General features: G+C 34.3%; 2 protein-coding genes and 1 non-coding gene across 10 annotated transcripts in view; 2 read left to right on the forward strand and 1 right to left on the reverse strand.

The window, feature by feature from the left end:
- Positions 1–17,173, reverse strand: part of EFCAB7 (EF-hand calcium binding domain 7) — a 50,632-nt gene extending 33,459 nt beyond the window's left edge. For 2 of the 4 annotated variants that reach the window (XM_030865812.3, XM_030865811.3), the window contains exons 1-6: positions 17,032–17,173; positions 14,780–14,967; positions 6,904–7,115; positions 6,177–6,263; positions 5,395–5,590; positions 4,857–4,978 (exon numbers count right to left, since the gene is read on the reverse strand). In XM_030865812.3, the coding sequence (XP_030721672.1) occupies positions 4,857–4,978; positions 5,395–5,590; positions 6,177–6,263; positions 6,904–7,115; positions 14,780–14,967; positions 17,032–17,099 (873 nt within the window). In that variant the 5' untranslated portion in view covers positions 17,100–17,173. Of the gene's footprint in view, positions 1–4,856; positions 4,979–5,394; positions 5,591–6,176; positions 6,264–6,903; positions 7,116–14,779; positions 14,968–16,881; positions 16,982–17,031 lie in introns of those variants that run through there. The other 2 variants (XM_060304800.1, XM_030865813.2) reach the window with 2 other exon arrangements.
- ITGB3BP (integrin subunit beta 3 binding protein) overlaps positions 17,133–27,051 on the forward strand; it is a 91,179-nt gene continuing 81,260 nt past the window's right edge. For 2 of the 5 annotated variants that reach the window (XR_009565132.2, XR_009565133.2), the window contains exon 1: positions 17,137–17,393. Coding sequence is in view for 1 of the 5 variants with exons in the window: in XM_030865825.3 (XP_030721685.1) it covers positions 17,389–17,393 (5 nt within the window). In the remaining 4 variants the exon portion in view is untranslated. Of the gene's footprint in view, positions 17,394–27,051 lie in introns of all 5 variants that reach the window. The other 3 variants (XR_009565134.2, XR_011377277.1, XM_030865825.3) reach the window with 3 other exon arrangements.
- On the forward strand, positions 24,029–24,163 carry LOC115858405 (small nucleolar RNA SNORA16B/SNORA16A family). The gene has a single exon (XR_004041639.1). It is a non-coding gene; the product is annotated as a small nucleolar RNA SNORA16B/SNORA16A family (small nucleolar RNA).

The raw sequence follows: 27,051 nt of genomic DNA on the forward strand, positions 1-27,051 counted from the left end.
TTTTACATTTACCCAACTGGAATGGTAAAAGATACTAGTTTAGAATTACAGAATATTAAAGGTAGAAGTCTAAAAAGCAATTCAGTCAGACTTCTCTTTTGACTGATGAAACTCTGAAAAATAAAATGATATGCTTAATTCACAATCCTCGTTGATTGCAGAACCAGACCTGAACCTAAGTATCCTTACTTTCTCTCCAAACTACCAGCTATATTCAAAATTCTTTTTTTCCCCCACATTTAAATATCTGCCATGATTTTTCTAAAGCTAATATTTTTAAAACTTCATGTTTATAAAATTATCATAAGTATGATAACTCATTATCATTCAGAATTATACATATACTGAAGTGTTAAGATAAACATAATTATTTGGTTTTCTTACTAAAAAAATGTAGATTTTAGTATCTAAAAAATTTCTTAAATTTGTATTGGAACCATGGGTATAGCAGCCTCCTACTCTCCGGTTAAAAAATGTTTAAATGAAACTAAAAAACAATGCATTTTGCCTGGTACACATAGTGAAAAGTACTTGTGGCATTTGGGAAACTCAAAAATGGAAGAGTTTCTCCATGTGCTTATGGTATCTCTGGATGATAGGAGATGCTTTATAAAATTTAGCTGGGGAGCGAATTAAGTATTTTTATTAGACGTCTTTCCTAAGTTCCAATTTTAGAAAAGGTACAGGTAGAAGGGAATTTACAAGTTTCTTTGAAAGACAATCACTCTAATACAACACATGGTTAATAAGGCTGGAAAATGGTAAGAAAACAGCTATTATTAAATAGAAGAAAACCTATATATTATATATATCAACCAAACTTCAATGTGATAATCAGTTTACTTTGAATATTAAATAACACCACTAGGAGAATTTGTAGCTCTCTTGTTTGAAAGGAAGAATTCAAATTCTTAAGATCTGTCACAGTTATTAAACACACAATGCTTATTCAACCCCAAATTTACTTTAAAACAAATAGACTTTCAATCACACAGAGCTTTTTCTCTAGGACCTAGACTAAAATGTTATGAATTAAAAGGAAAAAAGTACTGACAAATTGGCTGGCTCATTCAAATAAATCAACTTGAAAGGATTATAGATTAAGTTGACAGTTTGAGTATTATGAGAAAAATGGAAGAAGGTTGAGTTTTTAAAAAATTCTTAGAATGATAGAGTAAGAAATTCCATGTATGATATAATTTTTGACAATATAAAGCAGAAATAAAATAGTAGCTTGTAATTCTTATATAGGGCATAAGGTGGTGCTATATTCTACCAATTCAAGTAAATTCATATAAAAGGAAAAAACTGTTAATTCATTTGTCATATACAAATATTATTTATTTTCATTCACAATGCATAAGGAAATGCTTAAAAGCATAAATTAAAAATAGTAAAGTTGAAAATTCTAGCTCTCAAAACTTAAATATATCAGTAAAGTTACATTTTTCTTGGAACACTGTAGAGAACATGATTTGTTTGACACACAATTCTGTATTATTAAAGTTTTAGGTGAGGTAGAATTATTAAGCAGTAGATCTGCCATAGACTTAGTCAAAGGAGGAACTTCTATGTCATCATTATCATCATCATCATCACGTTGTTTTCTATAAAGATACCGTATGTCACGCTATTAGAAGGCTATTTACTTTTTGTTAAGTAGGTAAACAGACTGTATTGAACTTTTTGTTATTAAAGAATTATAAACTGTACATACTTAAAAACTGTACATACTTAAAAACAGGAGGTTAAATAGATGATATATAAGGGGAAAATTTGATATAGATTGCTCACCTAATTGACAATTTGAATTGATCAACATTTTGAAAATGACTTTTATAAGAAAATTACTATTTGGAGCCTTCACAAAAATTAAGTTAGACAACCACCTCAAGTCTAAAATGTTTATATTTGTATTGTTTTACATATATAGACATATATAACATACATGTTACACAACATATTCACATATAACACATATGTTGCATTATATATATGTTACACAACACATATATATGTAAAATATATGTAGACATACTCTAACTAGGAATGTGGATATAGTATTGCATCTCTGGAGCTTACAACTCATGGCTTTCTCTAATTTTAGTCATGACTGGCAACTGAAGCTATATTTCTCTCAAAGAAAAATTTCTGACACTCCTTGTACATTATGAAACCTAAGTAAATAGAGAAAATTCAGGATTAAAAAAAGAATAGTGATACAGTACCTACATATGGTATACAGAAAGTAACACATGTATAATCCCTGTGAAGGTCATACTTTCCTCCCATAATTCAGGTCTTTTACCATTTGTGTAGATTTATGATTTAAAATCTGGTTTATGTGTACCCCATTACAATAATTTTCTAATTTCTGAAAAGACCTTTCTTTTCTGTCCCAATTCCATACTTCTCCACTCCACATGAAACTGAGGTACCCAAACTTGTTTAAAATAGATTTAAAGTATTTGAAGAAAATTAATTTAATAATTCTTTTAGTAACTTATTCTATCAATCTCAATTAAAACAAATTATACAGTAATTGTATTCCTAACCAAGTACTTCTTAGAGTTGTTGTGAAACTTAAGAAATATATAAAATTTAAGAAATTTTTAAAAATAACTTCAAGGTAAAATGCAAACAAAGAACCGAATCCTGCTGAATAGCAAAAGGATCACAGATTTTAAAAAAAAATCATTTCAGCTCATCTAAGAAATATCAGCGAGTACAAACAGTGGGCAATATCAAGATCAGAAAAAGGACATAAAAAGTCAGATAAGTAATAAGAAAGCTATGAAGTATTTCTAAAAGACGTTAAATTTTATATGAAAGTCACAGAATTTATGAGTTGACAGTACACCATCTTCTTTTAATCATTAAATTCTCCTACTATCTTTTACCTAATTCCTAATTATCAGTACCTTTCCTTGCTCTTGATGTCTTAGATGCAAAACTTTAGTCTTTTGTTATACAATCACTATGGCCTACAGATTAATTTTGGTGTTGTCTATTAGCGTTGTCCCTTCCTTACTATGTTCAGGTACTACCCTTGGCCTAGCTGTACTTACTTTATATCTGAATAACTCTATCAGCCTCTCTATAGTCTCCCTAATTTGAAGTCTCCATATACAATATACAACAGTATAATAACTTTTCTTAAACTATACTTTCATCATGTTATTCCCACATAAAGATCTACAGTAATTTCTTAGTTCCATAATAATATTAATAACAATATTATTTATTAAAGTAAAACTATGTCCCTGGCATTGTGCTAAATTATTTATATATGTTAGATGATTTAAATCTTTCAAAAACACACTAAATATAATTATTCCCAATTTATAGATAAGGAAACTAAAACTCAGAGGGGCTGCTGACTAACTTACCAAAGGTCACACAGTTATTAAGTGATAAAGCTAAAAGTTAAACACAGGTCTGTCTATTCAAAGGTTTTAATCAGCACCTTAGAACAGTGCTTTGCACAAAGTAGTCATTCAATAAATATTTGTTGGTGTGGGAATTCCCTGGTGGTCCAGTGGTTAGGACTTCACGTTTTCACTGCTGAGGGCCCGAGTTCAATCCCTGGTTGGGGAACTAAGATCCCACAAGCCACACTGCTTGGTGCGGCCTAAATAAATAAATAAATATTTGTTGAATAAATGAAATGCTACACTAACTTGGTATATTGTTAATAATGAAATGAAAATTTTTATTTTTTTAATTCAGGGCCCATTACACTAAGCAAAATAGCTCGCATATGTTACCTTTTTAATGAATATTTGTTGAGCTGAACTAAATTAAAGGAACTGTACTGGTATGTACCCAATTAATAAGAGCATGAAACAGAGAAAAAGTTTTATTATGGCTTTAATATAACCCATATTAATATTCATTTATATTTTATAAAATTATATTTATTTACACTTTTGAATCGGGTAAGCAACAATTATTTAAGTTGATTTTCTTAGTTAGCATTTAATTTAGTTGCAAAATACAGAAAGTTTCCACTGGTGGAAAATAATATTGTTGGAACACTAAATATTGTGTGTGAACATGTTGGACATGCACACCAAATTGCTTAGGGTGTATAGATTCCTAAACAGTCTGAACAAAATTCCTTGGAGATAATGTTTTAAAATTTTAATATAGAACAAATGTCACTGTCTAGCAATTTAAAGATATAAGGGACTTCAGAGTTCAATATCAAATACAGAGTTGTTATTTGAAACAAAAATGTAGCTCTTGAGAAAAATCAGTTCAGTTTCGAACAGCAGTTATAGTATTTTTTTTTTCCCCTAGGTACATTTTTCCCCCTAGGTACACATTTTTAATGTATCCTAGCAGTTTCCAGTTGATGTTTTATATGTCTGTAGCTATTATTTTCTGTTGAAAGAAAACTAGTAAAGGTTGGGTCTAGAAAGGGAAAACAAAGGAAGATCAATATTAACACTCTACAAATATTGACTTAGCAAAGTGACTTTGTTGTCTTTCTCTCAAAGGAACTGATATTGAATGAATGATTTATTTATAAGAAACACCTATGAAAAGTATTTGTTAAACAAAACCAAAAAATTGCTTGGCAAAGTACATAATTGCATAATCTATTCATCAAGTTCAAAAACTGAAGAGTCATTTTTAAACTGAAGACCATTTAGTAATATTCTTATCCATCATTTTCACTTTAAATTTATTAAAACTGGCTTATAGGTAGAAATGCTACAATCCACAGAAAACCTCAAAGAATTACTTCATAAACTTTACTTGTTCTCTGTAAACACCAAAAAGTTATTAATAAACTTAATGTCAAATTTGTTTTCAGAAAAAGTCATACCTATTCATTTAAAATACTATACCTTTATTGAGTTTGGCTCAGTTAACTTTGAGTTTTGCTTACTACTAGCGCCCATGGTAATTGTGAAAGAAACAGATGTTCTGAACTCGCTAGTTGTTGTCAGTAAAGAACTCCTGGTGTCTCCTGTAACAAGTAATAGTTATTCAGTCTCACATTATGAAAAGCTGTCAATAAGAAGTCTGTTTCTGAACACAGTGTAGTATGAAAGGACTATGTATTAATTTCATTCTCTTTGTTCTTCCTATTGAAATAAACTCAAAAGTTTTATATTTATCAGACTTTAATGGCTGCTAATTTCTGATCTACTAATAAGATTCTTTATTTCAATCTGTCATCTTTTAGCCTGAAACTTTACTTTTAATAAAATATAATGAGCAAAGCCAAGTCAAGTTCCATAATAAAATTTTACTTCAATAGATTTTTATAGCTAAGTGAGTCTAGAAACAGTAGCTAACAAAAGTTTATCGCTGATAAGCTAAGATGGAAAGAAAAATTTATCTGAATATGATCCTTAATTCTTAAACAAGAAAAGTAAATACCTTTATTTGAGAATGATTCCTGATCAGTTTTTCTTATGATGTTGGGTGATGGTTTTGGTACTGGTGATGGGTCCCTTTCAGGGGACCCTTCCATGTGGCTTCCAAACTGTTGACGCCTCAGTTTACTGTCAACCTCCAATTTTTCTAGCGTAGTTTTGAGACATTGTTCATTGGTTGTCATATATAATTTACAAAACTATAGGAAACAAGTACTCCAGTGGGTAAAACATTCAATCATACATTTGGGAGGAGAAAGAAAATGCACATTAGTAGGCAAGGGATAGACTGATAGATGAAATATATTTCCTATTGAACTAGGTTACTCATTTTATTTTCTTGAATCAGATTGACCACCCTCAAGTGACCTAGTGAAATGCAGCCATGATTCAATAAGGAGGCCATACCCTGAGTGAAAATAAAATGTTACACAAAGAAAGGTGATTTATTATTATTTTTTACAAGACATGTGTAGACTTGCGTTTGTTCTAAATAATTTTTATGATTCTTCCACTCCAGAAGAGGCATATTCAAAGAGGAGTGTGTGTGTGTGTGTGTGTGTGTGTGTGTGTGTGTGTGTGTGTGAGCACATGCATGTATTTTAACTTGGTTACATTATTTTTCAGGTAGTCATTCAGATTACAATTGTGGGACTGGAGAGATTAAATTTCAAGTACAATTAGTACTTAATATATAAATATATCATTGTCAATATTTAAAAGATGTGTGCGTTTAAAAATACTTCTATACAGTAAACAAATTTACATCAGTATGAGCTTATGTACCTTGATGTAGTCAAATTTGCCATCAGCATTTACGTCAGCCAAATTTATTATGGCATTTACCTCTTCTCGAGTCATCTTCTCACCTCTCTGGAAAAAAAAGATTTATTTTAAAGCAACATGTCTATCACTTTGTTATGCACGGGGAGAGTGGAAATTAATTTTAATCTTTTCTACAAGTAAATTTGAATATATGATTTCATTAAAAATCTCAGAATGAGTATTATGTCAAGCAAAAATGAACCTATTATATGAAATAAAATTTTACAATTTTCACAATTAAATTGTATAAAAGTGTGCTGAATTTCAGTTTACTAAATTTCAACAATATATATCATAGATTCAGTAATAACTACTATTAAATTCAGAGTAACAATACTTTCTCATGCTGTACCAAGAAACAGAATGGTTTCTGAATCTCATTTATACTTTAGTTCTCTTTTACTTATCCCATATGAACCTATCACTGATTTACAAAGAGTTCTGGCAGGAAAGAATTGCAAAGGAGCACAAGAGGATTACAACACAGGCTCAATTTTATACTTTATCTTTTATTTATAAAGCACCTTTCATCCAGAAGGATCCTTAAGTACTTTACAAACAACATATATGTGATTCATTTCACCTGCCAGTGAAATAGTTATTTCTGATGTGAACTTTGGTAGCCAAAGCTAGATTCCAAGTTGTTCTGCAAAACATGCATATTACAAAACTGTTTCACAGATCTTACCTTTGTTAGAAGTTTATAAAGATCAGTGTGTAAAATAGAGCCATCATCATTTACATCTAATTGTTTAAATGATTTTAGCAATTCTGCTTTTGAAGTAGGTTTTTCCTTTCTTAAAATTAAACAAAAATCATCAAAATTCAGTTTGGCAGTTTGAGGAGTCCAATACTTATTAATGGTCTTTTGGGATGGATTTCTTCCTGCATGCTGAAGAGCTGCCCAATAAAACAAGTATTATTTGTTACAGTAATATTTGGAATTGGTATTTAAGTGCATTTTTAAAAAAATCATTATGTACTACAATATTATACAAAAGTACACACATACCAATACATTACCTTTGATGTTGATAATCTAGTGCTATCAATGTATGCCTAACTTTCAAAAATGACAATATACATATATGTTACCAGCTAAAGATTCTCAAATATATTAAAATGCCAGAATTAAATAGATTTTTCCTATTCTGATAGTTGGTTCTCAACTTACATAGTTTAATTAACTGACAATATCTGAGTTACTTCATAAGAGTGCCTGGAGAAAAAAAAAGATCTAATAACAACCATTCACTTAATTGTTTTGAGGACATAGGAATAAAAAAAAGCATAAATTATTACTTTTTCTGGCTCAACAAATATCTTAATGAAATGAGTAAATCATTAGTTTGAGAATATCACTGACAACAAGTCATGATATTTAAAATGTTCATCACTGCCAGCTATTAGTTTCAAGAACATGAATCATGTCCCAAATGTCAAATACATGCACAAAATGTATCCTACTTGCAGTTACAGCCCTGCTAAAAATCAAGAATGTCAACAAACTTTGAGAGAACTCTATTATAGAGATGAAATGCTCAAATTACTTTTCATTTTTAACCAGAACATTTAAAAGTAGTCCTATAACCAGTTATTTATAAGACATTCCTATTTTAAAAGCTATGCCCTTATAACTATGAGAAGCAAAGAATTACAATGTGAGAAAGGCTTTGTATATTTGCAGGTCGTATCACACTAAAATATAATGGTTTTAAACAATTGTAGATATTCTGTACAGTTGAATAGGAGTAACTTGGTAATTTGCAAATAGACTAATCTCTTCATATTAAGGCTTTAATATCTTAACACTATCTAAAATGATCCAATAGTAAGTTTCCTAAGCACCACAGACAAAATTAACAGAATTTTAAAAGGTGTAACTGTCCTGAATTATACTACAAACTTCTATTATAAAACTTTATATTGGATATTTCCAACTATCTTAGGTGAGATTTCACAAGATCTATGCATTGTCAATCACCATTAAAAACTGATAATCTAGATATTCTACAATTTAATGTAATAAGGAATAATGTATAAAAAACAATTTAACTAAAGAAATATCCTCAAGGAAATAGAAACCAGATCAAGGCAATAAAATGCAGACACTTGTGAGTCCATTATATTGAACATTCATTGTACACAAGAATAATATGAGGTGATTTTTTATTTTTAAAGATATAAGCTTCTTGGTTCCTAAGAAGTTTTATAATCTAAATAGTAAGTCCACACCTTAAGTGTAAGGTTGCTACTGGTGGTCAAGATTTATGGTTAATAACATATTAGAAGTTAACTGACTAAGATGAATGTTCCCATCTTCCACATTATGCCAGTGCATTGTACCTAGATAACATAAACTTTGGCAAAGAAACAGAAACAAGATCATCAACTAGAGGTGACTCTCAGTGTTACCAGAAGTTACAGCTATAGCAATTGCCATCTTCCATTCACCTAGAAAACCTTTGTGGAAATTTGTAACAGTGGAGATAACATGGCTTTTTAAATTTCCACATGTTTATTTTGGAAGTAGACAAAAGCCCTAATTACCATGTTGCCCAGGAATAAAAGATAAGTACTCTGCCTAGTGTATAAGTGGACAATTCCTTAATTCATCTATCAAGATAATCACAAAAAGGGCATATGTGTTTTAGGATTCCATGCCCAGTCAGCCTCCTCCCTTTAAAATCTGGGAATACAAGTAGGACCTAAATAAAGTTGTGATTTAAAGTCAAAAGTCCATGTGAAAAAAATGGTATTTTCTGTCCAGCTCTGGAAAAATAGATATGTAACTCTTTCCCACAAGTGGCAGCTCAAATGCTTGTTGCTATCTTCAATAACAAAATTTTTTAAACTATTTTTTAAATTACTGTTGTCTAAAAGAACAACTTTCTCAGAATAAAATTATTTTCCCCAAAACATGGTATTAACTAAACATTCCCATATCTAAGAAATCGGTACAATACTAACCAAACTTTAATCTTTAGTTTTAGAATTAGTTGGAGCCCATTATTAAGTCCAATAACAGTGAAAACACAATGTAATTGTAGATGTTTAAAGGTTTACACCAAAATACTGATCTTCTGCCAGGCTTTACTTTAAGCTTTGACATGAGTTTATAATACCTGTATTATTTGTAAGCTGGGAAAAAAAGGAATTCTAAAGTTCTCTTTGACTTTCCATTTCCAAATAAGCTAAAGTACTGCTTTATCCTATTTCAAAATGGAATGTCAAAGCACATGTATGTGCATAAGTGGCAGAAGGTTATAGACGAAAGGCATAAAAGTTTAAGAAAGAGAATCACTGGTTCACACAACCAGTTTTTTAAAATCTAGATTATCTGAAATCAATCATTACAATTTTACAAAGAATATTCCACCATAAAATCAAAAGTTGAAGAGATGAACACTGCATTATTGTCTTCCCAGATAATTCTATACGACTGATAACACCTTAGTAATACATACTCATTGATTTAAACTAAATGCCATAGTAGCAGAAAGCATGTTAAACTTTTACACTTAGTAGATTCATGATCTCAACCAATATCCAAAAGAATAGAGAGAAAAAACTAAAATTATAGTTTATAATAAAATATAAATTTTAATCTTTTCAATTTTTATATTTCCCAAAATGGGTTTCCTCAAATAGATATCTTATTGCATACAAATCCAAGACACTGTTGCAAGAATATGTCAGATTTTTTATTTCAGGAAACTGCTTCTAAAGTTGGCAAAAAAACTCAGTTTTTCTACTCATAAAGTTATTAGCCTTGATGAAACTGACATGAGTATAGTATTATCTGGTATTGTTGTTTCCCACTTTCTTAAGACTAAAGACCTCTAAGTCATTTGACACACCTAGTAAGGACCAAATTCACTGGTTTGGGGGATATTGGCACCAGAAGGTTTAAAATATAATGGAAAACACAACCATACAAAATCTAGGGGATGCAGAAAAAGCAGTTATTAGAGTAAAGTTCATAGCGATACAGGCCTTCCTCAAAAAAAAAGAAAAATCTCAAATAAACAACCTAAACTACCACTTAAAAGGATTAGAAAAAGAACAAACAAAACCTAAAGTCAGCAGAAGGAAGGAAGGAAGAAAGATCAGACAGGAAATAAATAAAACAGAGCTTAAAAAAAAAACAATAGAAAAAGTCAATAAAACCAAAAGCTGGTTTTTGAAAGGATAAACAAGACTGACAAAACTCTGGCCAGGCTCACCAAGAAGAGAGAACACAAATAAACAAAGTAAGATATGAAAAAGGAGACATAAGAACTGATGCCACAGAAAAACAAAAATACCACACGGGAATAGTATGAAAAATCATATGCCAACAAATTTGACAACCTAGAAGAAATGGACAAGTTTCTAGAAACATACAGCCCACCAAAATTAAATCAAGAAGAAATAGATAATTTGAACAGATGGATCACTAGAACTGAAATAGAATCTGTAATTTAAAAACTCCCTACCAACAAAAGTCCAGGACCAGATGGTTTCACAGGCAAATTCTACCAAACATACAAAGAAGAACTTATACTGATCCTTCTCAAACTCTTTCAAAACGTTGAAGAGGAGGGAACACTCCCAAGGTCATTCAATGAAGCCACCATCACCCTGATACCAAAACCAGACAAAGACACCATGAAATAAGAAAATTGCAGGCCAATACCTTGATGAATATAGATGCAAAAATTCTCAACAAAATATTAGCAAACCAAATCCAACAATGCATAAAAAAGATCATACACCACAACCAAGTGGGATTCATCCCAAGTTCACAAGGATGGCTCAACATATGCAAATCAATCAATTTTGTTTATGATACACCACATAAACAAAAGAAAACTCAAAAACCACATCATCATCTCAATAGATGCAAAAAAAGCACTTGACAAAATCCAACATCCATTCATGATAAAAACTCTTACCAAAGTGGGTATAGAGGGAACATATCTTAAAATAGTAAAAGCTATATATGACAAACCCACAGCCAATATAATACTCAATGGTGAAAAATTAAAAGGCTTTCTGCTAAAATCTGGAACAAGACAAGGATGCCCACTCTCACCATTTCTCTCAACATAGTATTGGGAGTCCTAGCCACAGCAATCAGACAAGAAAAAGAAACAAAAGGTATCCAAGTTGGAAGGGAAGAGGTAAAATTGTCATTATACGCAGATGATATGACACTATAGATAGAACATCCTAAAGACTCCACACAAAAACTACTAGAACTGATAAACAAATTCAGCAAGATAGCAGGCTACAAGTTTAACATACAGAAACTGGTTGCATTTCTTTACACCAACAATGAAATATCAGAAAGGGAATGTAAAAAACAATACCTTTTAAAATCACAACTCAAAAAATAAAATATTAGGAATAAACCTCACCAAGGAGGTGAAATATTTATATGTGATAAGTATAAAGCATTAATGAAGGAAATTGAAGATGATTCAAAGAAATGGAAGATATCCCATGCTCTCAGATTGCAAGAATTAATATTGTTAAAATGGCTATACTACCCAAAGCAATCTACAGATTTAATGTGATCCCTATCAAATTCCCATGACCTTTTCCACAGAACTAGAAAAAATAATCCTAAAATTCATATGGAACCATAAAAGACCCAGAATTGCCAAAGCAATGCTGAAGAAAAAAAACAAAGCAGGAGACATAGCCATCCCAGACCTCAGACAGAATACAAAGCTACGGTAATCAAAACAGTGTGGTACTGGTACAGAAACAGACATATGGACCAATGGAACAGAATGGAGAGCCCAAAAATAAACCCACACACCTATGGTCAATGAATCTTTGGCAAAGGAGGCAAGAATACACAATAGGAAAAAGATAGTCTCTTCAGCAAATGGTGTTGGGAAAGTTGGACAGCTGCATGTAAATCAATGAAGTTAACACACCCTCTCACCATACACAAAAATAAACTCAAAATGGCTTAAAGACTTAAACATAAGACATGACTCCATAAAACTCCTAGAAGAGAACACAGGCAAAACATTCTCTGACATAAATTGTACCAATGTTTCCTTAGGTCAGTTTCCCAAGGCAATAGATATAAAAACAAAAATAAACAAATGGAACCTAATCAAATTTACAAGCTTTTGCACAGCAAAGGAAACCACAAACAAAATGAAAAGACAACTCACAGAATAGGAGAAAATATTTGCAAATGATGCGACTGACAAGGGCTTAATTTCCAAAATATACAAACAGCTCATACAACTCAACAACGAAAAAACAAACCACCCAGGCTTCCCTGGTGGCGCAGTGGTTGAGAGTCCGCCTGCCGATGCAAGGGACACAGGTTCATGACCCGGTCCAGGAAGATCCCACATGCCACTGATCGGCTGGGCCGTGAGCCATGGCCGCTGAGCCTGCGCGTCCAGAGCCTGTGCTCCGCAACGGGAGAGGCCACAACAGTGAGAGGCCCACGTACCGCAAAACAAAACAAAACAAAACAAACCACCCAATTGAGAAATGGGAAGAAGACCTAAAGAGACATTTCTACAAAGAAGAAATACAAATGGCCAATAGGCACATGAAAAGATGCTTCACATCACTAATTATTAGAGAATTTCAAATCAAAACTACAATGAGGTACCACCTCAGGCTGGTCAGAATGGCCATCATTAAACAAATAATAAATGTTGGAGAGGGTGTGGAGAAAAGGGAACCCTCCTACACTGTTGGTGGCAGTGTAAAGTTTGTGCAGCCACTGTGGAAAACAGTATGGAGGTTCCTCAGAGAACTAAAAATAGGGCTTCCCTGGTGGTGCAGTGGTTAAGAATCAACCTGCCAATGCGCAAAACATGGGTTCAAGCCCTGGTCCGGGAAGATCCCACATGCCACAGAGCAGCTAAGCCCGTGCGCCTAACTACTGGGCCTGTGCTCTAGAGCCTGCAAGCCACAACTACTGAGCCCACGTGCCACAACTACTGAAGCCTGCGCACCTAGAGCCCATACTCCGCAACAAGAGAAGCCACTGCAATGAGATGCACGCACAGTGCAACAAAGAGTAGCTCCCACTCACTGCAACCAGACAAAGCCTGTGTGCAGCAACAAAGACCCAACGCAGACAAAAATAAATAAATAAAATAAATAAATTTATTTTAAAAAAAGAAAACTGGGCTTCCCTGGTGGTGCAGTGGTTGAGAGTCCGCCTGCCGATGCAGGGGACCCGGGTTCGTGTCCCAGTCCGGGAAGATCCCACATGCCGCGGAGCGGCTGGGCGAGTGAGCCATGGCCACTGAGCCTGTGCGTCTGGAGCCTGGGCTCTGCAACGGGAGAGGCCACAACAGTGAGAGGCCCACGTACAGCCAAAAAAAAAAAAAAAAGAAAACTAAAAATAGAATTACCATGTGATCCAGTAATCCCACTTCTGGGCATATATCTAGACAAAAACTATAATTCAAAAAGATACATGCACGCCTATGTTCATAGCAGCACTATTCACAGCAGCCAAGATATGAAGCAACCTAAATGTCCATCGAAAGATGAATGGATAAAGAAGATGTGGTACATATAAACAATGGAATACTACTCAACCATAAAAAGAACAAAATAATGCCATTTGCAGTAACATGGATGCAACTAGAGATTATCATACTAAATGAGAAAGACAAATATCATATTATATCACTTATATATCATTATATGAATCTAAAATATGATACAAATGAACCTACTTATGAAACAGAAACAGAATCACAGACATAGAGAATAGACTGGTGCTTGCTAAGGGGGAGGAGGGTGGGAGAGGGTTGGATTGGGAGTTTGAGATTAGCAGTTGCAAACTGGTATATATAGAATAGATAGACAACGAGGTCCTACTGTATAGGGCAGGGAACTATATTCAACATCCTGTGATAAACCATAATGGAAAAGAATATGAAAAAGAATGTATATATATAACTGAGTCACTTAGCTGTACAGCAGTAATAAACACAACATTGTAATTCAACTCTACCTCAATAAAAAATAAAATAAAAAAATATAATGGAAAGAAGCAAAAAAAGATCAACTCTCTCGAGCCCTCACCCCTAAAGAACAGGACAAAACCCAGAATTCTTAATTTTCTTTTAAAGTTTCACTTATTTTCTAATACTACTCTTTTATAATCATTCAACCATATATATATATATATTCCCTTTACATTTTCCCCAGTGTAGGTCAAATTCAGACTAGTAATTCAGTTGCCAGAAGTGTTTTAATTCTATCATTATAAATCTTAAAGTACCAACATAAGAATTTATGAATCTTAAAGTACCAAGATAAGAATTTTAAAAATAATTTTAAGCAAGTAATTGATGGAAGCTTTAAAAATACTAATCTAGTCTATTTGAACACTGAAAGTTTTATTTTGAACCTCTTAGACTATGTAGCTATATAAAATGGCACAATAGCATAAGGTAGTTCCACTGCTCAAGCTTAACTAAGAAATTGGAATGATTCAACAATGTAATTCTAATTGCAGTCTTTCTGATCTATTAACTTTCAACAAATAAGGCAAGCTACTTAAGTTAAAAAAAAATTACCTAAGCAAAGTTGATCTTTAGAAATAATGTTATCTAAGCTGCTTTTGAAAACAGTTAAGTAGGCAGCTCTACAATTCATATAAAATATCTCCTCTTCAGTTAGTGGAAATTTCTTTGATCGAGGACTCTCTGAAAGCGTTGATTTCTGACTGGAGAAAGCTGCATCACTTCCTGGACTGATGGCCATTCTATTAGAAAATAATTTAAAATTTTATTTTAGTCAGTGTTAATCCTAAAATTCAAGTGTCACTTTACCTTTCAAACTGGGGCGAGGGGGAATCAAGACATCAAGGTTTTTATATGTGGAAAAAAGATGTACATTATAATATGCATACAGTTATATTATCATATGTGAAGCTAGAATAAGCCTTTGGCAGTTGCTTTCTAAATATATATATAAGAGAGCCAAAAGAACAAAGCCAAAACAAAGGTGTAACATAAATACAAAAGATGAATCACAGGGCAAAGGAAAAGCATTCATCTATTTTCTCAAAATTAGAGGACAGTCAGTTGAGACTCTTCATAGGATTGTAATGAGGATTAAGTAAATTAACACATGTGAAGCATATAGAACAGTGCCTGGCACATAATAAGTGCTAAATAAACTGTAGATAGAGTGAATCGCCACCATAATGAGAATTTGACTATAATGTGATTGGCAGTTGGCATCCATCTCCACAGCAGCATCAACCAGGTCATTTCACTAACATCTCAGTAATTCAGCCCCACATTTTAAATGACTGAATTTAAATAATCCAGTCATTTATAGCATTATCCTGAGGTTTTACTGTGTTCCATTACTACCAATAATAATGTTAATAATAATAATTTGGGGGGTTTATATAGCACCTCTGCTCATAAGAGCTTAAAAAACTGTCATACATCTTGATTTATACCTACTACAGTGGTCAGATATTTTTTGCCCATTTTACAGATAAGGAAATTGAGAGACAGAGGGTCATCCAGCTACTAGTAAGTAGCAAAAGGCAGCAAATTTCGATAACAGTTTCTTCGTTTTTTAATGTGAATGAAGGCTTCTTGTACAACAGTTACTATGAGGCCCTAAATTGTGCTGGAGGTCTAACAGCTTCCAACATTATTTTACCCAGCTCTGATTTCCAAAAATACATTCCAACCTAATAAACTGAATATTTCAAGTTTAACAATAAGACGACACAGGTAGGGTCCCCTTCAGGACTCATTGGATTCTTACTCAGGAGGCCTAAATCACTTGCACCTTCTTGAATTATATAGGTCTTTTACACTTGGGAAAGAAAGATAATAATCGCTTATCATGGATGAAGTACCCTATTTATAATACACAGACCGCCTGCCTGACACTTTCATCTTACACCACATTTAGAAGGACCCCGAAGGGATGTGGTGTCACAGTCTGGTTACTGCAAATTGGTATCGCTATAATTAAGCATCACAGTTTTAAACACATATGCATGCACACATCTCCTCACAAATGTGAAAGAAAACTGTTCCAATAAGGAAGGGAGAATGAACGTTCGTTTTGCAGCCAGCAACTTAAAAATGTAAATATTTTTTTAAGAGTGTCCTCAAATGCTCTTTCCAAATAAGGTGACTCCCTCACGTGGAAATCCCATGGCTGAAATGTTCCAGAATGCTATTTTTTCCCTCTCTGTAACGAGAGACTAAACTGAATCTTAAATATATAATTAAATATATAATTGCGCCCCTCAGGCTTGGAAACCTCCTGCATCTAAAACTCCAGCCCAAGACCAAGACAAGGGCCTAGAGAGTACATTGCAGCGAACCGCTCCATAAATAAGCAGTCGCACAATAGCAAGAAAAATAAACTGTTTACAAGCACCTAAGGCTTCTAAAGGGCCAAGGGAAAACAGCCATCCACTCACCGTCCCTACATAGTAAAATACCTTCACAGCTGATCTCCGGCAACATCTATTTTTTTTGTATTCCTCTGGGAATAAAACTGCATTTATATTTACATTTTTAAGTACAGACATGGAGCAAGTGTACGTATGACAGAGAGATAAAAGATGCAGGTGGCGAAAGGGAAGCCGAACAGTGACGAACGGAGCGGGCGAAGAGACAGACAGCGAGCTGCTTGCTACCTAACTGCAGATCACAAACGAGGAAGCGCAGCCAATTCTCCTCACGGATTCTGCAACCCTCTCACAGCGGCCGGAAGGTCCTTGGCCTTCTTTTAATTACCATGGCAACTGCACCTCTCCGCTACCGGAAACAAGATACGGAGTACCTACCCAAATGGTCCGGCTAGAAACCTAGGGATTGTTACTCCAGAGCTAACGGAGATGGCTCTGCCTCTCATCTATCGGGGGCCTTCTGGTCAGAGTCGTGAGAGAGTGTCCTGCGTTGCCCTGGCAGGGACAGAGAGCGGTCCTAGGCGTAGACTCTCCTCCCCCCTTCCCGGCATACACTGGGATCCCTTGTAGCTGGGGGAGTGTTTCCGGCGGGCCGCGTGGAGTGTGGCACAGCGTAGAGTGACCGTTCGCCCGCGCTTTTCAGGCTTCAGTGTTTCTCTCCGAAGGTTCTCTGTTTTCGTAAGAGGTTGCTCAGTGGTTTTATCCAGCGACACGGGTGCGTCCCTGAATTTCGAAATGCCGTAAGTATCTCCTCCCCGGGTGTTGCTGTGTTTGGGCCCCTCTGTGAGCAAGAAGAATAGATATTATGTAGCCCAATAACCTTTTCTCTTTTCCTACTTTTTGTACTTTATCTTTTCCTCCGACAGTTCCTAGTGCTTGGTTCCCTCAACCTACGTCTGCTTCCCTTCCAGCCTTACTTATCCGGTAGTATTTCTCCACTTTAATTCTGATTCCACAAGGCTTCTGACAGATTTTATAGGCTGTGAGTTATATTTAGTGATGTATTGCTTGAAATAATTTCAAATATGGTTAACATACCGAGAATAGGACAGGGTAGACTGCATCACGCCGTATAATTTGATAAAGCCATTTAATGCCTAGATTAGTGTCGTGAGCTCATATAAACTTGTGGCAGAACTCATGGACCGGGTCCCAAGAGACCTGAACTCCAGCTCTCAAATGAGGAAGCATAGCCAATTCTGTAAAGAGCTATCCAACGTTGAGCTAATCGCTTAATTACCTCCGGGCTTCAGTTTTCTTGCTTATCACTGCCAAAAAGAGACTTTTTTTTTTTAAGCTCTGTAAAGAACTTTTTCTTTGGGGTGGGGGTGGGGATAATATATAACACATGAAATTCTCTGGCTGCCTCTTGTCCCCAGGCTGATTTAGGTACCCTCTCTTGCGTGCTTCTAGAGTAACTTATTTCTCTGTTACATTCAGGTTTGAGCAAATGCAAAGTAACACAGGGTGGGAGGAGGGACATCTGTATCAAATAGGAATTGACATGAAAGTGGAAAGATTTGCAGAAATAATAACGTACATTTGTTGAATGTTTAATTATGATTTGGGTACTGTGTTTAGCAATTTCCCTACATTTTCTCATTGAATCCTGAAAAGGACCTTGGGAGGTAGGCGCTGCTGTTATCTCTACTTTCCAGATTAGGGAACTCAGCACCTAATAACGTGTCCTACACATAGGTATCAATAAATATATGTTTCACTTATACCCTTAAAAGGTATGGATTATTAAAGAGGTTTTCCTTTCCCCAAAATGAAGCTAAAAGACTTGCCTCACTACTCTTGCACTAGAAAAATAACCCAGTTAGCACTTATACAAAGCTGTGAGGAAAGTGTAACAAAGTCCCTGCCAAATAGGAATACAATGGAAACTCATGTGTGTTTGCTTAACAAGTAGTGATACTTTCTAAACTATGCTCCTGTTCTGCTGTAGATAGTAGGGAACCCAAAAAAAACTGTTAAATGGGGACCTTTTGGACAACTGTTTTCTTAACATATTAACAGACACATGTTATATTAGGAGTGTCTGCAGTAATTTTGGCAATAAATACATAACTTTAAAGTTGAGATTGACATCTTAAATATATAGCAACTTCACTGAGTTTATTTTGGCAAAGTGATATAAGACCAAATTAATGGTTAAATAATGCAAAAGTATTTTAGTAGAGGATCTCCACAATTGTTAGTAAACTTTTATTTTTCAATGTGGTTAAACTGCAGGGTCACAAATGGTGGTGCAAAAAGTCATCTTGGCAAGTTACATGTGAAAGTCGTATGGTTTTTAAGTGATGTTGAGATGTTGACTTTTTGGTACTTGGTATTTTGGGTATTGGATTGTGTGATATATCTCTTTTCTAATTTCTTTAAACCTTGACAGGAAAAAAATATAATGAGTAACTGTGAAAATATACATGGCCTAAATTAATCTAAAATGAATAATAAACAACAAATGTCCAATACCAATAGAGTGGATGGATGAATCTTAAAAATATACTGGGTGAAAGAACCAATTTGTAGAAAACTACATATAACATATTATCTTTATAAAGCTTAAGAACAAGCAAAAGAAACTTTAATTTGGGATTCTGTATGTATATGATAAGATTATTAAGGGCAGAAAAACAGGGAAATGATAAATACACAATTTTGTTTAATGGTTGCCTTCTCGGGAAAGCAGACGTAATAGAGAAGGAGCATACAGGTGTACCCATCCATATTGGTAATGATCTAGTTCTTAAATTGTGTGGTGAGTTTATGGGTGTTTATTTTCTTATTATGCTTCATAACTTGATCATTATACATGTATTCTTTAGTATGCATCAAATACTACCTAAAATGTTTTTAAAGGATTTAGAGATTACTTATCTTGAATTAAATTCTCAATAAGTATAGTTTTCTCTGCCTTCTCTTTGGTTCTATAAGGCAGATGCTATCTTGGAACTGGGAAAACAAATGAATTGGATAAATGCTCTTCCTGGTTTCATTAGGCTAATCATCATCCCTTTCAAATTTGCTCCTCCTCTGTGTACATTATAAAATTAGTGGCATCATCATTTCTCTATCTAGGTTGAAACCTTAATTAAAAATTTTTTTAATTTATTTTTTGCATTTGAAGACTTTGAAATGAGACAAACCAGGGTTTGAATCTTGGTTCTGCTACTTTACCAGCTGTGTGACCCTTAGATTGTTACTCAGTGAGTTCGTGAATTAGTATAGTTACTCATTAAATAGTAATTGAATTATAAATTTGCTGCTTGTAAGAGATTTCATCTTTATAGACAAATTTCACACCATGTTTATATTTGCATAATACTAAAGTCAAACATACTTTTGTGATAGCTGTTTCTGTAAATAATCAAATCCCCTTCTAGTGCTTTTTCCCCCCTTATATATTTTCCTTTATAAAGATTCCTAGTATCACTTGCTTGATCTTTCTAATTAGTGTGAATTATCATGCTAATTCAGCCAAGGACATTCCATCTATTCCTGTAAGAGTTAATTTTATTCTGTTCCAAGCTATAGACTCAGTTAAGGTTATAAAGTTGGAATAGCTTTAGTGTTGGAGGAAACGGTTAACAGTATTCCTGTGGGGTCCATTCTGATGATGTATTCATAAAAATCTGGGAGTTTTCTGAGAGAACTTTAAAATACGTTTTATTTTCCTTGATAAAGGAAAATGAATATAAGAATATTCTGGGTCTGATAAGCTATTTTATTGCACCTATTTGGGTTTGTAGTCATGCCGATGATAGCACCAAGTACAATGATTTTTATTGTTGTGGGGGGTGAAGTGATGTGTCAGGTTAAGTAAAAGTTAACCATTTAATAAACACCCTTTGAATCATAGTAGATATTCAAAGTTCTATTAATTCATTTACTTTAAAAGTATAAGTACATTTTAAAAGAAGATTGAAGTTGTTAGTACTTGCTATAAGTATGAAAAACATGAATTTTAAATACAATTCTTTCCTGCTTGTAAAAGTCAGCCAAAAAAGTAAAGACAGAAATGAGGAAGCTATAATACAGCCTTGTAATAGTGACATGAAGGACTCCCCGCATATGGCAGACAAGAATCTCTCAGACTCTATCAGTCAAAAGCAACTTGAGCCTGCATAAATCATATTTTTTATTGCATCCTTGGACTTGGAGGAAGTTAAATCTCAAGAGGTGAAACAAAAATAGCCAAAACCAGATCCATAATCAGTAAGCACAGATGAAAGGCAGATTACCCTGAATATAAATACTGATATCCATGTTGTGCTTGATAGACTAAGCCTTGGGCTATAGGCAAGGTAAGGAAGTTAAACTTGAGACTACATTTAAGCTGGGAAGGGAGCTGAAATGATCTCTAGTTGGTATGGATCCCTTGGCTAGTAGTGAAATTAAATGTACATCTTTGGAGGAAGCATCCTCTGTTTAGGCCCCTACTTTTTCACAGGCTAAGAGCAACCGAATATCCAAAATCTAGATAAACAAGCATAAAAGGAAACAAACTACCATGAGTGAAAGTTAGAACACATAGTAATCAATGGATTTAGATCCCAAAGACTTTACAAAATGGAATTATCTGAGATACAATATGAAATAATTGAACAGAATACTTAAATAAAAAGTTGAATCACAAAAATTAGCAAGTAATGAGACTACCCAAAATGACCAGGCAAATTTTAAACTAGGATGATTAAAATGTTTAGAAACAAAAAATATATAATTGTTGAAATAAAAGCTCAGTAGATGGACTTACATGTTACAGTAGATTGTGTTGAACTGAACCTTCCATAGATAACAATTTTAAACTCTGGGCAAAATATTAAAAGTAACTTCTTGAAGGCACTGGAAAGCAACCATACTAGGCAGAAATTGGAGGGGAGTTGACCCTTGAAAGAAGGGAACTACAATGTGCAAAGTTTGCATTTATATTGTTTTATCCAAGGGCAGTCCATATGATGTAGTACAGCTAGAACTCAACGAGAAAGCTCCAGTTTTACTTGTTTGAAGAGCTGGGTTAAGAGCTTGGGATTACCAGAATTGCTGGCAAGTAAAGGGAAAATCCTAAAAAGAGGGTAGCCCCAAAATCTGGTTATAAACTGCCAGAATCCTTGATGGATCCCTTAACTGCACATGGATTAGGGATTCTCCATGAAGCCTGGCAAGAAGCAACAGCTGGGATGCTGAAAGAATTGAACAGTGATTTCAGCTGCTGTGCATCACTGGGGAGACAGATTTTAGAGTCTGAGTTTATTCAAGTTAAATGCCTGCTAGAACAAAACAACACTGTTAAGAGTAAGAAAGCAGAATTTAGAGTCTCGGTGTCATATCATCTACAATGTACAAGATGCAATAAAATAATACCAGACAAGCAAAGAAACAAAATATGACTCGTTGAGAGAGAGTCAATTGAAATTGACCCCAAGATGACCTAGATTTTAGAATTAGCAGACAAAGACTTTAAAGCATCCACTATAAATATGTTCAAGAACTTAAAGGGGAAAAAAATGGTCATAATGAAAGGACACATGGGGAATCTCAGAAGAGAAAAAGACGCAATGGAAATTCTGTATTTGAAAAGTACAATACGTAGAATGAAAATATTTACTGTGTGGGCTTTATAGCGCAAGAAAAGAACTTGAAGATAGAATAATAGAAATGATCTAATTGAAAAAATAAAATACAGAGCCTTAGTGACTTTTGGGACAATATCAAGTGGTCTAATATATGTAAGTGAGTCCTAGAAATAGAAGAGAATGGGAATGGAAAAATATATGTATTTTAAGAAATAATGGCTCCTAAATTTCTCACTTTTGCTGAAAAACATAAAGTACAGATCCAAGAAGCTCAGCAAACTCCAGTCGAGATAAAAAATATGTGTTTGTCTATGCACATGTACATATACATGCCATAGTCAAACTGATAAAAATTTAAAATGAAGTGAAAATCTTCAAAGCAGCCAGAGAAAATTGATGCTTTACCTGTAGGGGAAACTATTCAAATGAAAGCTGACTTCTCATCAGAAACCATGGAGGTCAGAAGACAGTAGAATGACATTTTAAGGTGCTAAAAGGAAAAAAACCTCAACCCAGAATTCTATATGTAGACACTTATCCTTCAAAATGAAGGTAAAATAAAGATATTATCAGATAAAAACAATATTTGTCACCAACAGACCTGCATAGAAGAAATGCTAAAAAAAAAATTCTTTGAGCTGAAGGGAAATGATATCAAGTACAAATTTACATCTATTTGAAGAATACTGGGAATGGTAGATATGTGATAAGATATAAAAGACTATAGTTGTCCATCAGTATCTGTGGAGGATTGGTTCCAGGAGGCCCCACTTATACTAAAATCACACAGATTTTATGCTCAAGTCCCTTATATAAAATGGTATAGTACAATGAAAACAGTTGGTCCTCCGTATCCGAGGGTTTTCTCTCCACAGAGTCAACCAACCATGGATGGAAATCTTGATCCACAGATGTGAAACCCATGAATATGGAGGGTTGACTGTATATTTATTGAAAAAAAATCTGTGTATAAGTAGACCAGCACAGTTCAAATGCATGTTGTTCAAGGGTCAACTGTGTATATTTTTTGCTTGTAACTTCTTGAATAGATGTGAGTGTTTAAAGCAAAACTTATAACACTTATTGTGGGTTTTATAACATGTATATGTATAACAGTATAGCACAAAGGACAGAGGAAATGGACAGTAACATTGTAAGATTCTTATATTTATGTAAAGTAGTATTGTATTAACTCTAAATGAACTGTGATGGGTTAAAAAGGCATATTGTAATGCCCCAGAGTAACTAATAAAAAATACAAAGAAAAATAATACATAACCCCCAAAATACATAAAAAACAACAGAAGAATTGAAGTGCTATACTAAAAAATGTTTAATCAAAAGAAAACAGGAAAGGAAGATCAGAGGACTAAAAAACAAATGAGACAGATAGAAAACAAGTAGCAAAATGTAGACCCAACTGTATAATGATTACATTAAGTTTAAGTGCAATAAAGACACCAACGAAAAGGTACAGAATATCAGACTGGATTTAAATATATATAGATTGATGTATATATATGTTTATATGTATATATGTATATATCCCAACTCATTTAATCCGTAACACTGATACCACCCTAACTGGATACCAAAATACAATAAAAGAATTATAAGAACATTGCTGACCAATGTATTTCATGAACATAGAATCAAAAATCCTCGGCAGAAGATTAGCAAATCTAATTCAGCAGTTGTAAAAGAGACAATACATCATGTCCAAGTAGGATTTATCCCAAGAATGCAGTTTTTTCAATATTTGAAAATCAATTATTGTTTTTAAAAGAATAAAAGATGGTCCTAATCGAAGATGCAGCTGCTTCTACATAACTGCTCTGGTCAAAAAGGATTCCAAAGTGACAGTTTTCCTTGATGATCACTGTTCTGTTTGCTGTAACTGATCTACAGCATTTCAGGAAAAGACAGTTCCCATTGTACCTGTCATTTCTCAGCTGTGCCAGCTGAAGATTGAGCTTTCTGGTGAGTGAGGACTCTGGGATCATGACAGTGATGGAACACAACAGCCTCAGGACCTGGTTGCCCCAAAGTTTTCCTGGCAGTGTCTGAACTGAAGAATCTTGAAGATACCAGCTTGTTGCTGGAGCCGTGCTTTAGAATAAGATTTGTCTTAAACTGTGATTGTGGCTCTACAGAGTTGGGAAAGAATCGCTATGGGAAGAGGCAAGCTAGGAGAGTACAGGCTCTGTTAGATGGAAACATTGACCTTTGTTGGGGTTTTTTTTGCTAATATTGGTACTTGACATATAAATGACCAATAAAAGACTCCTGGTTGGGTGGATTGATAGATAGATAGGTGGATAGATAGGTACATACTAAAGAAGATCATATTAATGGTTCTACGAAGAACACACCCATTTATGATAAAATAAAAACTTAGCAAACTAGGATAGAAAGGAACTCCTTCCTATGAAAAACCTACAAATATCATACTCAGTATTGAACACTTTTTCTAAGATTAGGAACAAGGCAAGAATGCGCCCACTCACAACTTCTATTCAACATAGCACTAAAAAAAAAGATGCATAAATGTTGGAAAAGAGAAAGTAAAATTGATGATCTGCTGATGATATGATCATGAACATAGAAAATCCTAAGGAAGCTGCAAAACAGTTATTAGAACTATTTAGCAAAGATGCAGAGCACAAAGTCAGTGTACAAAAATCAATTCTATTTCTACATGTTAGCAATGAACACCTGGAAAATGAAGCTTAAGTTTTTCCATTTATAATTATGTAAAAAAAATATAGTAAGTTTAACAGAAGACATGGAAGGTTTCTACTGTGAAAATTACAAAATGTTGCTTAGAGAACATAAAGATTTAAATAAATAGGAGCATGTATGGATTGGAAGACTCTATATTAAAATGTTGATTCTCTCCAATTGATGTTTATTTTTTTAATATATTTATTTATTTATTTATTTTTGACTGCATTGGGTCTTTGCTGCTGCTTGTGGGCTTTCTCTACTTGCCGCGAGTGGGGGCCACTCTTCATTGCGGTGCGCAGGCTTCTCATTGCAATGGCTTCTCTTGTTGCAGAGCATGGGCTCTAGGCACACGGGTTTCAGTAGTTGTGGAACGTGGGCTCAGTAGTTGTGGCTTGCAAGCTCTAGAGCGCAGGCTCAGTAGTTGTAGTGCACGGGCTTAGTTGCTCTGCAGCATGTGGGATCTTCCTGGACCAGGGCTTGAACCTGTGTCCCCTGCAATGGCAGGCAGATTCTAAACCACTGCGCCACCAGGGAAGCCCTCCAATTGATCTTTAGATTCAATGCAATTCCTGTCAATCCTGGCAAACATTTTAAAGGAATAGAAAAACTGATTTCAAAAATTTTATAAAAAGGCTGAGGACTTACAGTAGTCCAAACAATCTTAAAAAAGAAGAATGAAGTTGGAGTACATAGACTAACTAGACTTAGTGTATGTACAAAGTATGTACACTACCTAGACTTAACTATACTATATAAAGTGGCAATGAAATCAATGTGGTTTGGGCCTAATGGCAAATAGATAAAATGGAAAAGAATAAAAAGCCCAGAAGTAGAACCAAACCAAGTACCAAAGTAATTCAGTTGGGGAAAGAGAAATCTTTCCAACTGGTTCTGGAACACCATGTGGAAAAACAAACTAAACAACCTTGACTTCCACCTTATACCATATACAAAACTTAATTTGAGATGTAGCATAGTCTTAAATGTAACCAGTAAAATTTCTGGAAGGAAATACATGAGAATATTGTTACAACATGGGGTAGATAAAATTTCAGGCAAGGTACATAAAGCAACCATAAAGGAATAAAATTGGTAAATCAGACTACATATAATTTATATATTCTAAATATAAGTTTAGAATATATAAAGAACACTTGGGACTTCCCTGGTGGTCCAGTGATTAAGACTCTGTGCTTCCACTGCATGGGCACAGTTTCGATCCCTGGTCAGGGAACTAAGATCCCACATGCTGCGTGGAGTAGCCAAAAAAAAAAAGAATATATGAAGAGCTCTTACAACTCAACAGTAAAAAGATTAAAACCTTATTAAAATAGTGGTCCAAAGACTTGATCCAATACTTAATAAAAGAAGTTACGTGAATGGCAAATAAGCATTTTGTTAGACATCAGGGAGATACAAGTTAAAACTAAATTGAAATACTATGTAACACCCAGTAAAATAGCTGTACAGTTGACCCTTGAACAACATGGATTTGAACTGTGAGTGTTCACTTACATGCCCACTCTTTTCAATAAATGTGTACTATAGTACTGCATAATCTGTGGTTGGTTGAATCTGTGGATGTGGAACCAAAGATATAGAAGACCGAGTATAAAGTTGTACATGGATTTTTTTTTTTTTGATGTGGACCATTTTTAAAGTCTTTATTGAATTTGTTACAATATTGCTTCTGTTTTATGTTTTGGCCTTTTGGCCATGAGGCATGTGGGATCCTAGCTTCCTAACCAGGGATCGAACCCGCCCCGCTGCCCTCCGCCCACCCCCACCCCCACCCCGGCCCCACACCAGAAGGCAAAGTCCTAACCACTCGACCGCCAGGGAAGTCCCTATACGTGGATTTTTGACTGCAGGGGGTTCAGCACCCCTAACCCTCCACATTGTTCAAGAGTCAACTGTGTATTATACATTTTGAGAATACTAGGTGAATAATGAATCTTAGTAAATAGATTTGCTTTGCACAGAAGTATGGGTTAGCACTTCTTCAACTAGTTTCTGTGTGCTCTAGGCTTGAGAGAATAAGTTTATTGCAGATAACGTGAGCTAGGCTTTCACTGTAGGCTGAGGAATT

The sequence above is a fragment of the Globicephala melas genome, chromosome 1 (assembly GCF_963455315.2).
Source record: "Globicephala melas chromosome 1, mGloMel1.2, whole genome shotgun sequence".
NCBI classification, from domain to species: domain Eukaryota; kingdom Metazoa; phylum Chordata; class Mammalia; order Artiodactyla; family Delphinidae; genus Globicephala; species Globicephala melas.